Source organism: Nannobrachium achirus, assembly GCF_963921795.1.
Source record: "Nannobrachium achirus genome assembly, chromosome: 23".
In the NCBI taxonomy this organism is placed as follows: Eukaryota; Metazoa; Chordata; class Actinopteri; order Myctophiformes; family Myctophidae; genus Nannobrachium; species Nannobrachium achirus.
Window position 1 is genome coordinate 33,069,573 of NC_137830.1, and position 16,796 is coordinate 33,086,368.

The 16,796-nt window shown below is 43.3% G+C and overlaps 1 protein-coding gene across 1 annotated transcript in view; it reads right to left on the reverse strand.

The window, feature by feature from the left end:
• Nucleotides 1-111: 111 nt before the first annotated feature.
• Nucleotides 112-16,796, reverse strand: part of LOC308308887 (sortilin) — a gene marked incomplete at its 5' end in the record, with an annotated part of 39,606 nt that continues 22,921 nt past the window's right edge. The window contains 11 exons of the mRNA XM_080754343.1: nucleotides 112-245; nucleotides 574-691; nucleotides 1,170-1,276; nucleotides 2,179-2,323; nucleotides 2,838-2,954; nucleotides 4,129-4,333; nucleotides 5,285-5,478; nucleotides 7,009-7,183; nucleotides 8,223-8,322; nucleotides 9,056-9,153; nucleotides 11,304-11,456. Of these exons, the coding sequence (XP_080610469.1) occupies nucleotides 231-245; nucleotides 574-691; nucleotides 1,170-1,276; nucleotides 2,179-2,323; nucleotides 2,838-2,954; nucleotides 4,129-4,333; nucleotides 5,285-5,478; nucleotides 7,009-7,183; nucleotides 8,223-8,322; nucleotides 9,056-9,153; nucleotides 11,304-11,456 (1,427 nt within the window). The 3' untranslated portion in view covers nucleotides 112-230. The remainder of the gene's footprint in view (nucleotides 246-573; nucleotides 692-1,169; nucleotides 1,277-2,178; nucleotides 2,324-2,837; nucleotides 2,955-4,128; nucleotides 4,334-5,284; nucleotides 5,479-7,008; nucleotides 7,184-8,222; nucleotides 8,323-9,055; nucleotides 9,154-11,303; nucleotides 11,457-16,796) is intronic.

The following is a 16,796-nucleotide window of genomic DNA, read 5'->3' on the forward strand; positions in this document are numbered from 1 at the left end:
TGTGGCCAGAAAAGGTACTGCAGGCTCTGCAGGCTACATACAGACACGGACACACGCACACACACACACACACACGCATACACACACGGCCACGTATAGGAGACGGTGTAACCACCGCTCAAAAAAAAAAAAAAAAAATGATGAATCCAGTGAAACGCAATAATGTCCTTTCCAGCACATCATTAGAAATGGTCACAATATGATATTCACAATCATTATGTCCACACGTGTCAGTCAATGAGATCCTGTAAAATATAGAAGGAAAAATATGAGTGTACATGTTAATATTTTCACCACAACCCCATCCCATTCATTCACCCGTGACAACTCTAATTCCAAAGTTATATCCTAAAATGGCCGCAGTTTATCTTATTAGTTTATAAACCTCAAATATAACTATGTATTTTCAAAGAAATATGTAAAAAATACTTAGGTGGAATTTGTCAACAGTGTCAACAGTTTTGCAAGGTAAATTGCATGTTGCCTACACTTTAAGTGCGTTGAGTTAGCACCTAAAATGAAAATGTAGGTGAAGTAAAATGTACTTGACTTGACCGCAGTGTCAACTCTTACATCGTCTGAGTCTTGATGGATGGCGGTGCCGTTACTGCTGGTTCCACTGTCCAGGTCAGCGGTCATGCCGTTGTCGTCATCCTGAATCCGCAGGTTGGAGAATCGATAGGCGGGTGCCCTGCAGGGGGCAGAGTTTACCCACATCAAAGGCTGCTTCATTGGATAGAATTGTCTGTTACAATTTGTGTCTTTTTTTTAGCAGTGGTTCTCAACCATTTCAGGCGGTGACTCCCCCAAAATAAACATATTTGAACTGGGGGACCCACCCTGATGAGCGACAATAGCAGATCTACAAGCTCATGTGCGAACCATTGCTGTATAGAACTAAAACCTGTAGGCTATGTTTGCAATGGGCTCTCAGTTTCAAAGATCTTTCAGAAGTTAAGAACAAAAGTGTGTGTGTGTGTGTGTGTGTGTGTGTGTGTGTGTGTGTGTGTGTGTGTGTGTGTGTGTGTGTGTGTGGGTGTGTGTGTGTGCGTGTGGGTGTGTGCGTGCGTGCGTGCGTGCGTGCGTGCGTGCGTGCGTGCGTGCGTGCGTGCGTGCGTGCGTGCGTGCGTGTGTGTGTGTGTGTGTGTGTGTGCGTGCGTGCGACAGACCTATTCCTATACATCATCTTCCTCACAGTAACAACAGCAGTAACGATGGCCACCACGACAACAATAGCAGCTCCGGCACACACCAGTAGCAGAACCATCTTCTCTCTCTGGAGAATACACACACACACACACACACACACACACACACACACACACATACACACACACACACACACACACACACACACATTGCTTTTATGCCACAATATTAGAGTTGGAATCAGGAATCAGAGGAACCCCGTATTATCCAACATTGAGGAACTGGAATCGGTTCCATCACATCTGGAACCTTTTCCGGAACCGGTTTATCACATTCAGTCAGAGCTGGTTATGTGAGCTTCACGTCTGCTGTACCATTACAAAACCGCTGGTTCTCAAGGACCACCATAACTCTGAGAGTGTACAAATGGAACCAAATGGTCCGGAAAGGGTTCATTTGGTTCCATCTGTACACTCTCAGAGTTACAGAGTTATTATATGTTTAAGATTTGTCTATGGGAATTCCAATACAATAACCCTGTGACCCAGTGGTTGTCGGAGAGACAGCAGGACTTTGGTAACCTATACAAGGAGGGGAAAACACACATATACATATACAGAGACAGAGAGACAGACAATAGAGCAGTGGTTCTCAACCTGTGGGTCGGGACTCCCAGGGAGGGTCCCAAAATTATTTGGGGGGTCCCCAGATGATTAGCTTAATGTGCAACATTGTTTTCTCTCTAAACAGTAAGCAAACCAACATAAAGTTTAAGTGCAGAGGGTTTCTGCACATTTCTAAAGTGTCAATTTAAGGACTTTTTAACACCACTAAATTGACAAATTAAACATTGGCCAAATTGTCAAATATTTGAGGCAGAAATGGTGAAAATAACAGATCTACGAGGCGTTGTGAGCATGTAGATCTGACATTTTTGTTATACAAAATGTAATGTGGGGGGGGTTCCCTTGTGGCGGTCACGGCCTGAAAAGGCTGAGAACCACTGCAATAGAGCACAGTGTCACTGACCGGAGTGTCAAAGTGTGTGACCGAGGATGAGTGTCCGGCAGGCGGTTTGAGGCTGGGCTTGAACCCACAGGGTCTTATGATGGTCTCCGTACTGGGCTGAGGAGTGAAGCCCCCCTCGCACTTATCACTGGGAACCTTCCGGTACCTATATACGTACACAGCACACACAACACAAATGCGATACTTCAATTCTGAGCTTGTAAAACGTTTGGATGTGATAGATAGATGCGCCAGTGCGTGCGGCCATTAGGGCTGTCACGATATGACATTTTACATGACGATTAATTGTCACTCAAATAATTGTCGATTAACGATTTAATTGTGTTTTTGTCGTTGATAATTACATTTCTGTTTGGCTTTTATGCTTTGAAGTTGTACATGGTAGATATGACACATAATCTAAATATACAAAGAAATTACTGACATATTTGACAACTTACTACTTAAAAAATAACTTTGATAGTGGAAATAGCCGATCTACAAGCTCACAACGCGTCACGATGCGACGCGTTGTGATCTTGTAGATCTGCTATTTCCACTATTTCGGACATTTTTCAATATTCACGATTATGACGATTATGACAAAATAATTGCGAAAATGTCAAATAATCACGATTAGACGATTATGTAATAATTGTGACAGCCCTAGCGGCCATTACCCAGATGTCAGAAGCTCCTCCTCCTCTCCGTCAGCGCAGACCTCCAGGGATTGGTCAGCGAGTTCGGGTTGTCTCACACACTCTGAACTGTTCTCATGACGATAGTAACCGTAGTCACTGTTGACAAAACACGCGTTAATAGAGGACATTCACAATGTTGACGCAGGTAGATATTGTTTTCTGTGAATCCACTGAGAAGATTGAGAGTTAATTAATCAAACTACATTTCTTATTTTCAGCCATTAACTCATACAGTGCCATCCGGCCACAAGGGGTGCTAGAGTGCCAGAAATTTCTCCATTGACCTTCTTTATAGCTTTCGTCGACCCTCTCCCAACTGGCCTGTGTTTTCACTCCGGTCAATCCTATGGGTGTCCAGAGGAGGAAGCTAGCTGACACGTAGCCAAAATGCTAACCCATTGAGAAGCCCGATCTAAAGCTATTTCAGCCGCAAAAAACTTTCTCGTTGGGTCTGGGGACACAATCCGCAGAAAATCCTGTCTAAAGATGTGATTTATTATTGGAGTAGGCGGCGCGATTCGGCCGTTAGCGCGAATACGGCCCGTGGATGGCCAAGTCTAAGTCCCGGCCAAGGATGGACGTCTAGACCGGGGCTTCGGTGAGGCCTCCGATAAAATAATTCATTTTATTAAATATCCCGGACTAGTTCGGGATAGGCACCCTGGAATACGTCGCGCCGCCTACAATGAACATTTGGTGAACATTGGGGGGGGGTCTAAACTTTATTTTAAACCATTTTCAATGGAATAAATCGTCGGAGCATCTAGCGTCTCTCGTTGGTGAGCGCTGGGCGAGCCGGGACCACCCACGTTGCTCCAAGCAGCTCGGGGTAAGTAAAATAGCGAATAAAAAATTGTTTTTGATCCCGAATATCCCGAACTAGTTCGGGATAGGCACTAAAAGGGTTAATGTCCCATCAGATAAGCATATCGTTGCTTTCGGGCAACAACCTTATAACTCAAACCTTTTAACTTGCTTTTTTTTCGGTGGGAGTGTTGTAAATCAATGCACTACAATAGTGTCGCACAAAAGTAACGGAAATAGCTGATCTACCGCTTTCGAGTTAAGTGGAGAAGCGGCGTATTTTGAGCTTGTGGATCTGCTACTTTTGCTACTGTTTTGGACATATTTGATTTGATTATATGTATTAGATCCCCATTGGCTTACTGTACAGTCACAGCAGCTACTCTTCCTGGCGTCTCTATGAGGTTTCCATCCGGCAGAGACAATATAAACATAGCATTATGTCAGCGTCGATGCACATCCTCACCAGAGGTAGTCCTCTCGGGTGCAGACGCAGGCCGATTGTCTCTTGTTCACCATGTAGTCCCGTCCGTTCCTGCACACGGACAACCTCTTCAGCCTCCTGAAGGTCTCCTTGTATCCGAGCACGCAGCCGTCAGTGGCAGCAGGGTCCTCGTCATACTCTCCTTCTGCGGAATGAGCCAGCCACTCCTCATAATCCCCATCATCACCTGGACGAGGCAGCGTTGGGCAGCAGGTGGCAGCGTGTCAGTGGTGAGAGTGGTGGAGTGTAACCAAGTACATTTACTCAAGTGCCGTACTTATACTGTAGCAGCACTATGTAACTTGTTGTTCATGAATAACATTTAATTTTGTCCTATCTGTAATATTCTGTATGTTAAGAGTATCTTAATACAATATAACTTATACAATTGTGGTGGTGGTATTTAGTCTCCCCTGCTCCTCTATGGAGACATGATCGTGTCAAAGGTCATGTCTCACCCAGACACAGGACCTGACGGTCAATAAAGCAATAAGCCACAAGAGGCGAGTGGTTACCGGGGGAGTATACACCGGCTGAGAGGCGTTGGGAAACACGAGGCGTCAGCCGAGTGTTTCCGACCCTCTCAGCAAATATATATAGAATATACATCAAAAACGCTAGCATAGCAACCTAAGCTAAACAGCCGAGTGGTGCCTGGAGAATAGAGGGCGCTTGTTGCCTTTACAAGCCCCGCCCGGAGCCATTCAGTCACTGTCCTATGCATGCGGGCGGTGCTTAGAAGCACCCTCACGGCAGGATTTGAGAGGAAATCAAACGCTCGCTTCTCTAGTTCAGCCTCACGGCACAGTGGAAAGAAATAATGCACCTGGCTTTGATATAAACTGATTCAAGGTGTGGGTTATAGTCTCAGGTATACCATGGCAACCAGCCAATCAGAATCAAGGAACTAGCCGTTTTAGAAGATTCAATTTATCCCCCGAGCATACAGGCAGGCTCTATTAGCTCAATGGTAAAAAAAAATGAAACTGGGTTCAAATCCAGGGTAGAAGTGGAAATTAACTTTAAGTGACTTTAGTGCTGCTCTAAGTGCAATTGTGCAAATGAGTCTGCTAAAGGCCTACGTTGTGAACTGACAAGAAATCGGCGCAAACCACAACACGCAGCATTTTTGACTCACACTCTCTGGTGATAAGGCTCTGGAAGTCGATGGTGACGGCGACCCACATGGGTTGGCCGTCGTCCTCTGGCCTGTAGCCCCAGACGCTGATGTTCATGGCCTTGGTGCCCGGCTCGGACGCCAGGCCGGCGAAGAAGAAGGGCTGCTCTGTGAAGTTGTATGCCTTCCAACACTGGCCCTCGTCTGTAGAGAACCTGCAGAGATGATTGAAACCCATCAGGCACGTGCACACATAGACATCAAAGGGGGCTTTACCCGTCTGTAAAAAGTGCCCTCTCCAGACCAAGAATGCAGTTTTCACTATGGTGAGAGAAACGCAAACGCCCCCTTTCCATACCATACCTGAAGGCAGCATTCAAGAGAATTATATTATTGAGCGGGCAAACGTGAATACTTCCATTACTTAAGGGCAACCTATCTGTCTTCTCTCAAGCCCTAGCTGCCATGCCGTGCGACTGTAAATTTAATGTAAACAACCAAGACAAGACGAGCAACCCGGTGTTACACCAAAATGTTAACCTATATAATTCTGTGCCGTGACTGTACTGTAGTCATTCTGAATGACTACGCAACCACCACAGACTGCAACACACTTCTGGTCGGTCACCTTTTTCCGTGTAAAACGTGTGGGCCCTACATGCATGCCTCCTCAGGCTCCTCTGACAGAGAAGAGCTCATTCATTCAGGAAACAGCGCAAATGTGTCAGATGGATTATTTCTCCTTTGTGGCAACAGAAAGAACAAGGAATTATAGGTCTTAAATGTAACTAAGTAACGTCATTATTTTTGCGAAAATGTAACTGTTGACGATCCTACTAAATTGTAAAACGAAGTCGTTAAGTTACTCCGTTACCCCCAAACCTAACACTGTAAGGTAACACCGTTAGTTGTAACGCTGTTACACCCAACACTGGTCATGTGTAGCCTGCTTGTGCGTAAGGCGCAAGTTGGCACCTCGACAGAGTGCAGTTCTAGTTACCAGTGGTGCAAGTACTGTACTTAAGTACACTTTTGAAGTATTTATACTTTACTTGAGTATTTCCAATACTTTTACTTCTACTCCACTACATTTCAGATCCAAATATTGTACTTTTACTCCACTTCAATTATTTGAAAACTTTAGTTACTAGTTACTTTGCAGATATAAATTAAAATATTATAAAACATACATAAACCACTTTAGCCCCGCGTCGCAATGCGACGCGTTGTGAGCTTGTAGATCTGCTATTTTTAAACATTTTGTACTTTTTAAATTTGGGAAATTTTGATGCCAACACTTCCATACTTTTACTTAAGTACATTTTGAATTCCGGACGGAGTACATCTACATTGCAGTATTGATACTTTTACTTAAAGGTGTAGTTCACCCCCAAAATGACTTTTTTTCTATTGATTACTCATGCCATGGAGACTAGAGTTCAATAATATTTTTAGGTTTTTGTCGCATTCCTAAGACAAAAATGTGATAACAATAAATTTACCCCTATTCGTTCCGGATGGGGACCCGTTTCGAAACAGGTCCCCATCCGGAATCAATGGGGGTAAATTTACTCGAATCAAATTTTTGTCTTAGGAATGTGACAAAAACCTAAAAATATTATTGAACTCTAGTCTCCATGGCATGAGTAATCAATAGAAAAAAAAGTCATTTTGGGGGTGAACTACTCCTTTAAGTACAAAATGTGAGTACTTTTTCCACCACTGCTTGTTACTATTGATATTACTTGATTGTTTTGACTTGTCCTTCGTGGTGGGCTTCCACGGCGACAACGAGGCCCCCAGAGTCCAGGATGCTGTAATGGTGAGGACCCTTCAGCGTCCCCCTCCAGTTGTAACCCCCGTCTGATGAGACATACACATCTGGATGCTGCGATGAGGAGAGAGACTCACCCACACTACCTGGGGAGAGGAGAGGAGAGGAGAGGAGAGGAGAGGAGAGGAGAGGAGAGGAGAGGAGAGGAGAGGAGAGGAGAGGAGAGGAGAGGAGAGGCAATTCAAGGAGCTTTATTGGCATGAGAAAACAGGCATGCGTCAAAATATAACAAAAACAGTTGAAAAGGGGGAACCTAAGGGGCTTTTAAGTCGTGACATCATTTTGTAGTCAGACCTCCAAGCAGATTTATTGTCAATATCTGTCCCTTGCTATTTCAACAGATCCGAGACAAAAATAACGAACGACTAAACTATAATTCTACCACTTTCCTTTCAACAACAAAGAGAAGAAACATTTGTAAATAGTAAAAATAGTAAAAAGATTCGCTTTTTTGGGGGGCAAAAGTTCTCCTCTGCCTACAAAATGATGTCAGACTTAACAGCCCCATACAGTACAGTTGGAGGGGGTACGGCATTGTGTAAAACAGAGCTACCGGTATGTCGCATTTAGTTTTTGTATACATGTTATATATATATATAGACAGTGTATAAATCTTTTTGAAACAAATAAAATAGTAGCAATCTGTTGCAGTCGCTTTTGGGACAAATAGCAGCATTATCTCAAAACTATTTTAAATTGTATACACAAAGCCTCAGATTTAAAATGCATTTAAAGGTAGCAGCTCTGTTTATATGTGCAGTAGGTCTAGATGTCACTCAATCGTTTGTAGACCAAGGATCACACTATCACACATTTTCGTTGAAAGATACTTTCGTCCGAAGCAGACAACCTCGTATCTCCAAGTTTCAAATTTGTACATTTGCTCGCAAAGTAAAGCCCTGCTTCACCATACAAGGCCGTTGCACAAAAGCAGTGAAAACAGCCGATCTACAAGCACACAACGCCTCGCGGCGCGAGGCGTTGTGTGCTTGTAGATCGGCTGTTTTCACTAGTTTAAATCATTTTTTAAAAAGATAAATACAAAACAAACGTTTTTTGACATACAGTACAAGGTTTCCACCCGACAACGACAAGCTTTGCTGGTGAACATTTGTGTTTGGTTACCGTGAGCGATGACCAGACCAATGGCGGTGGGCTCAGAGACCGCCAGCATGGGAACGATGCGGTTGTAGCGACTGTGTTCCCCATGGATGTGGAGGTTACACTATAGAACACACACACACACACACACGCACGCGCACGCGCACGCACACGCACACACACACACACACACACACACACACACACACACACACACACACACACACACACACACACACACATTTGTATCACTATACTTGTGAGCACATCAACATTTTAGGACAATGTCGGTTTTTAAACATTAAAGAGCATCTGTCACGTGGTCTCTCTGAAAACAATTTGAAAATGGCATGCAACGTTACGTGTATGTACGGTATGTATGTCTGTATGTCTCCACCTCCAGCTCCCAGAGCCCCACTGAACAACGCACACGCACGCACACACACGCACGCACACATACACGCGCGCGCGCACGCACGCACAAGGATATATATATATATATATATATATACTGTATATATTACTTAAATTAATAGTTTCAGAAACGGCATTCTCGCCGTTTCCAAATTGTAAACCTGACTGAAAACATTTGTTTTACCATTGGACCAGTCTTCATAATATATTCTCACATTTGACCCTCAACACACACACACAGACACATGCGTGCGCACACACACACACACACACACACACACACACACACACACACACACACACACACACACACACACACACACACACACACACACACACACACACACACACAAACACACTTCATTCTTCCAGTATTGATAAGCGTTAAGAACTGCGTGTACTGTACGGTATGTACAGATATGTGAATAAAGATCATTACGTACATTTATGACTTTGTGTCCACACTCCACATTGTCCGGTTTGGTGAGAAGTCTCCACTCGCCTCCTCTGTCGAAGGAGATCACACTTCGTATCCTCCCATCTGAGTAAGGAAACCAAAAAAAACATCAAGGTAGTGTAATGACACAAATCAGTAGTTCTAAAACCTTATCAAGTGTATTTATTTGGCCACGGACCCCCAGTCGAAAATGTTTCAGGCCAGGGAACCCCCAGAAGAGAAGATTTGTGTTCAAAAAGAAAAATCCAAATGATTCAAAATGTTCCAAACAGGGGGAGGCAGGCACAGAGATCGGGATTATTGACCGATGAGATTCAGCGGCTCGTATCACGTCCTTCTGGGTCATAGAACTAGAGTTCTCAAATTCGGCCCGAACCCGACCCGACCCTACCCGACCCGACCCGACGTTATCGGGCCGAGCCGGGCCCAAAAATTATAATAATTAGTCGGGCCGGGCCGGGCTCCGGGCTCCGTCACTCAAGCAACAGAGAACAGGCGCATATCACTGTCTGCCTGTCTTCAGCGCAGCACTGAAACCTGCCTAAGTTCCTAACCAATGGACCAAGGATAATCGGTGACGCATACGGAAGTATAGTCTATCAGTCTCATAGAGCAGTCTGGTTGTTGTGATGACGTCACAATCGAAACCTTTGGATATACGGAAGTCTGTCACATGCAGCGAGTCAGCGTTAGCTCTGTGTGATCGAGCGGCTACGATGAAAGTTTGGAGCTGCATGTTAAATTAAAAGGCAGCAGGCAGTTTTACAAGTTTGTAATAAGTTATAAATCCAAGAAAAGTACATTCAAAGCGGAACCAACCTGGATATTATTGACAAGGACTTAAGAGGATTGTATTAACAACAACATCAACATGACCAACCTAAAAGCACCATACGTTGACATCCTCTTACCTTAGAGACGATCATCTCGGCTGGTAAGATATTATTAATTCCATTATGCTTTCTGGTTAATCAAGTGTCCTTTGCTGCTGCTGTGTGCATTTATATTAAAGGGTTTACAGCCGCAGCGCGCCGCTTATTACGTGCCTAAGTTGTATATGTTTAAGCATGGTGATCAGGTGGTGTCGCGCACTAAACAACAGATCTGCAAGCCCAGAATGCAAGCCAGATGAACACGTTTTGGGTTTATAGATCTGCCGAGCCTGCGTTTGATGCGTGACCGTTGAAAGGACGAAACATAAATCACGCAGGCAGCGTCAACGGCAGGGAGAGAGAGGATGAGAGCTGTATGATTGAGATTGACTGTTGACAACAACAGGGATTTAACGTTAGCACATTTTGTGCAGAACCTTGCATGTTTCATGAACAATTTAACATGTGAAGTTGCTATTTCGCCAACTATTATATGTCCGTTCTCTCACTGTTGTAATTTGAGGCACTGGCGCTGCCAGCTGCCTACTGGCGACGTTTTTTTTCTCTCTCTCTCTCTCTCTCGGGCTTTCGGGCCGAAAATGATGATAATTGTTAGGGTCGGGCCGGGCTTCGGGTCGGCCCACTCGGGCCCAGTTAGGGCCGGGCCTTAATTTTCAGGCCCGTTGAGAACTCTACATAGAACGTCCGCGCTTGGGCAGCCTAATTAACTCATTTCTAGCCGATCCCGAGTATACTCGTGAAAAAATCCTCAAGTATTTAGAGTGCCGATCCCGAGTATACTCGCGTAAAATACTGTATATAGAGTAACGCTGGCGTTCTTACCCTAGGGTCCGTTAGAAAGTGGCGGCACGATTGGACTCGCCGATTCATCATCATCACGGATGCACGTGCACAAAATAGTAATCCCTTAACATGGAGGCCGACGGCCGATCTCATCTTTAATGTCCATTATCTCAAAAAAACACTTTAGAAGCCAAGGATGGCATTAGATTCTCGCTAAAAAAACACATGTTGAAAGGCAACGGTCGGCCATTACACAACCGCATGTGGATGACGATCGCTTCCGGTGAATGACGTCATGACGTCAAACCGGAAGTGTTTACGCAATGGCCTTCTGGCCTTCAAAATAAGAGAACGGTCGCGGATGAAGCCTTTGAGAGGCACGCTGGACATTTTAACCCGTTCATTTCTGGAGCACTAAATAGGTTAAATTGTAACTTCAGAAATGTGCAGTCAACCAGTTTTAGAACCACTGAACTATAGGGGCAGAGAGTTTGTTGTTGTTGTTGATTATGATGTTTTGTTTAGTTTTTTTTAGGATGGATGGATAATCAGCCCTACCCTCCTCCAGTTTGTTGGTGAGGTAGACTCCTCTCATGGAGGTGACGTTGGTGAAGTCGCTCTTCCGCTGCCCGCCGAACAGGTGGCGCTCCAGCGATTTGGAGTACAGGATGCCCCTGTCATCTGACGTGTACATGGTCCCAAAGAAGGTGTCTTGATCAAATAAGAAAGAAAAGAAAGTTTTGACGATCTAGCTTTTTTTTTTACCCAAAGGATAATTCAAGAGACATATCTCACTGCAATCTATGAAAAGTTCAAGTTGATGGTCTGCCTGTGGGTGTAAGTTGCAGACAGACAGACAGACAGACAGACAGACAGACAGACAGACAGACAGACAGACAGACGGAGGGAGAAGGAGAGTGAGGGAGGGAGGGAGAAAGGGAGCCTGCCTAAATTGAATCGAGATTAAATCAGATCCTTTGTCTAGGACAGACTTGACCTGGCTTTGACACGATCTAAACATCTCGATAGAAAAGCGAGGAGAGACTAAATACAACCATCCCAATTGTATTATAATTTATATTGTATTAACATACTTTACCATAAATGGACAAAATGTATGTATTCATAATAGAAAAAGTTACATAACTTTAATCTAGTCTTAAAGTCTGTAATAATAATCAAAATCAAATCTACAAAGTAAATAGTAACTACATTTTCAAATACTGTATTTGAAGTACTTAAGTGCAGTACTCGAGTAAATGTACTAGGTTACTTTAAACCACTCTGTATGTATTATATAATAGGACCTAGCAGGTAAACAGAAATGTAATGGAACACATTAGGATATAAATCATAGGTCCAGTGAAAGGGCATCAGGGCTGTTGAACACACACACAAACACACACACACACACACACACACACACACACACACACACACACACACACACACACACACACACACACACACACACACACACACACACACACACACACACACACATATGGGAACAGGTGGCAGCCCGCTGACACACACCTGTATGTATCATCATCATCAGTCATAGGTGAACTGTGTGAACAGCACACACGTGTCAGCTAAGCCATGCAGGAAGCGCTTAGCTAAGGGCCAGATAAGACGCGATAAGCATTATCGTCGCTGGCGGGCAGCAACCTTGTATCTCCATATTTCAAGATGTAATACCCTATTGTGTCCGTACAAAAGCGTTGCACAAAAGTGCCAAAACTGATCTGCTATTTCTTTGCTATTAGCTTTGAGAGAAGGTGAAGTTTTTTTTGTTTGTTTTTTTAGGAATATTGAACCAATGGAAAGTATTTTCTTCTGGAGGGGGCACGGTGGCGCAGTCGGTAGTGCTGTCGCCTCACAGCTAGAAGATCCTCAGTTCGATTCCCGCCGGGGGAATCTGGTGCTGGGGGTGTGGGGGCTGATGGAGGGGAGAGGAACTGGTTGGATTAACGTGTTCTTTCCACACGCTACGTCCAACCGGGGAAATTCCCGTGTCAGGTGAGCTGAAGCGGCTTGGACTCCTCATGCATAGTTAGGAAGCATGAATTCAGTCCGTTGCTCTCCCCAGTTGTGTGTGTGTGTGTGTGTGTGTGTGTGTGTGTGTGTGTGTGTGTGTGTGTGTGTGTGTGTGTGTGTGTGTGTGTGTGTGTGTGTGTGTGTGTGTGTGTACGTTGGTCAGTGACAATGTACTCAACACCAAACATAGTGAAGCGAAGTGTCCAAAATTACAAACACAAGTAAAGTACTGGTAGACTCAAGCAGAGCGGAAGTGGTTAATGCATGTCTTGTAAAACAAATACCGGTATATCAAAAACAACAAAGTAACTAGCAACTAAAGTTTTCAAATAATTGCAGTGGTCGTGGAGTACAATATTTGCCTCTGAGATATAGTGGAGCAGAAGTGCGTACTAAAAACTGAGTAAATGCACCTGGTTACTTTACACCATGCACGTGTGTGTGTGTGTGTGTGTGCTGTGCAGTGTGCACATCAACACCCTCATATGTGTGTCAGTTATTGTAGTGTAACCTAAGTCTCTCCATCTCTCCGGAGATAACTCCCCCCCCCCCCCCCTTTCTGTTATCTGCTCTATTTATCTCACCTCTACAAAAGTCCCATCGCTGCACCCAACTAACTACCCAGCGCTAGGGATTGGACGATATGACAGTTTCATATCACGATTATTGTGACAAAAGAAAGTTTACGATATTATTGCGATAATCAAAATCCATTATCCTGGGATGGAACATTTGCCAAAAAATAGCTGATCTATAAGTGAGCTTGTAGATCGGCTATTTTTTGGCAAAGACATTTGATAGAGAGTGAAAAAAAGACTGTATCAAGTACGTATATAATAAGTACCTTATACCAAAGGATTTAAGTGGTACCGGAATATGCAGCTTGGCAAATAAAAGGTGAATTGATCCCAGTGCATGACGGAGGACGATATCACGATAAATTAAATCTCCACGATACGATTATCATGAGTGTTTTTTATCGCGATAAACGATGATATCACGTATCGTCCCATCCCTCACTTGCCAACAGCACTGGTTGCCAAACACTGGGTCGTGACCCATTTGTGGGTCGCAGACACATCTTTATGGTTCCCTTAATTTTTTTGTTTTCTACATTTTGTTTTTAATTATTATTAAAAATTAAGTAATTTCGTTAATAAATAAAAGAAAAATCCTCGAAATTCCATAAATTAGATATTTAAGAAGAAGTGAAAACAGCCGATCTACAAGCTCACGACACAGCACGAAGAGTGAAGTAGATCTATAATGCATGCTTGTAGATCTACTGTTTTCACTGGTTTGGGTCACAGGCAAACGACAAATTTTTCTTTTGGGTCACAAGCTAAAAAGTTTGGGAACCACTGACCTACAACAAGATAAACAAACAAACACACGCACGCACGCACGCACGCACGCACGTACACACGCACGAACGCAGAGGTGTAAAGTAACTACGTTACTTTTACTTTACTGCAGTATTTCCAATTAAATACTTCTACTCCACTACATCTCGGAGGCAAATATTGTACTTTTAACTCCATTACTATTTATTTGAAAACGTTGGTTACTAGTTACTTTTACTGTTAGTTAAATTATTTATCCATGCATTAACGTCCTTTTTTATGCTTTGGCAGCTTGAAAATAGTTGATCTACGAGCTCGCAAGGTGTGAGCTTGTAGATCGGCTATTTTCAAAAGATATTTTATACATTTTGAAAACTTGTGAAATGGGACATTCTACACAATGAGCACTTTTACTTCTGGTACTTTAAGTATATTGTGATGCCTACAGTACGTCTGTCTTTACTCAAGTAAATGTTGAATACAGTAACACGTCTACAGTGCGGTATAGGCCACTTGTACTAAAGTAAATACATTGAGTACTTTTTACACCACTGCACGCACAAACACGCATGCACACAGGCACACACAAACACACATAGTATACCAAACATGAATACAGTGAGAAGGGGGGGGGGGAGTGGAGAGAGAGAGAGAGAGAGAGAGAGAGAGAGAGAGAGATGAAAGAAAGGGGGAGAGAGAGGGGGGGGGGGTTGGCGAGAAACAAAGGGAGGGATGGAGGGAGTGATTGCACACACACACACACACACACACACACACACACACACACACACACACACTCAAAACATACACACAACATGATGGAATGATGTTGTCAGCAGCATAACTTGTGGAACCAGTCTTGTCTATCACGTCCCAGCACTGCTTTTCCATTACAATGCAAAATACACAGTCAAATATCCAGTGTTCATTTAAAGGTATAGGGCAAGGTGCAAAAGTGTTACATAGCTCTATATTCTGATACTGGTACTCTTAGCCGTACTTTGAGACACACATACAAGTATTTCGGGGCTTGGCCAAATCCGCCGTTCCTTCACCGGGTGAAACAAACACAGCTTTCACTATTGGAATTGCATTATTATCCCTGCAGGATAGCGGATAGCGGGGAGGATAGTGGCTTGCGCAGTCTTCTCTTAAAGGCTTCTCTTAAAGGGGTCATGACATCAAAAAAATAAAAAGAGGATATATATTTTGTGTCTTTTTTCATGTTTCCTGACCTCAATTACACACCATGCACAAAAATGAACATTCAACATTCAGTGTTTTTTCTGTAATCTATAGTTTTTTGAATAATGAGGCTCAGAAAAGCGACTTCATTTTCCTCTGGACTAACGCATCATCATCCAGGGGAGGATGTGGTTGTAGGGGAGGGTGAATTACCTTTGATGTTTTCCTCTGTGTTTGTATCGTTCCAATTCACCATTTACCATTTACCAGATCAGTTGTTGCATTCACCCTCACCTACAACCACTTCCTCCCCTGGATGATGATATGATGCGTTAGTTAGTCCCCCCAGGAATCCGCGATTCCGCGATCACAGAATTTTTCGCGGAACTCGCGACCACCCGCGGATTTCACGGCCATTCGCGGACTTTTCTGACGGCCGCGGAATAACAGTTGCGAGTGGCAGCAGAGCGGCGGGAGTAGTTATTACTACTATTATAAAACGATGTGTACATGGTTTGATCAGTGGCCACCTCATACAGAGCCTGGGGAATAGCTTAGCTTCCCTCCTGCTAGCACTGACACTGTATTGGTCCGGTCCCACATTCGTTCCTGACAGAAACTGTGTCCTGAACTGTTCCTCTCTATGCCTCTATGGTCCTGGCAATAACAATGCTAATGCAGAAGAGAATAAATAAATATTACACCCATACTAGGTAGTAGGTAGGCTATCCTCTAAAATGTGGTTACTAATATGGGCATGGTTTGGATGACAATATAGTCTTTGCAACAGAAAGTAATTATTAAAAACAATAGCAATTAAAAAATAATAGATTTAATATTAGATTTCTATTCTCAAAAATGATTATTTGATTATTCTAACCACTAATTACAATTAATTGTAGCTATTTCATGAAGGGTTTTACTTTATTGTTAGAACTATATAATTTTCTGCTTGATAACTGGTCATTTCAGGTTGTTTTTTAATGTCCACGGAATCAAGAAATGTTCTCCGCAGAATTCCGCAGAATCAGGATTGTTCTCCGCGGAATCAAGACTTTTTCTCTGCGGATTCCTGGGGGGACTAGTTAGTCCAGAGGCAAATGAACCCTAGTTTCTGAGCCTATATTCCCAAAACTACAGATTACAGAAAGAACACTGAATGTTGAATGTTCATTGTTTTGGGTGTAATTGAGGTCAGGAAACATGAAAAAACACAAAAAAAATAATATATTGAATTTTTTTTTATGTCATGACCCCTTTAAAATGGCATCTGGCACGGTGATGGGTTTGATTGGTGTGATTGATTGATTGATTGATTGATTGAAGACTTTATTAGAAGTTTGCATAGGAAAAGGTACCGCTTCATGACGGTACAGTTCACTGGTACAAGGTCTACTAAAAGGAGATCCATGAAAAGACTAAGCTTATTTCCACAGGAAACCATTAAAGTATCTCATATAACATTGAATGACAGACGAATAGA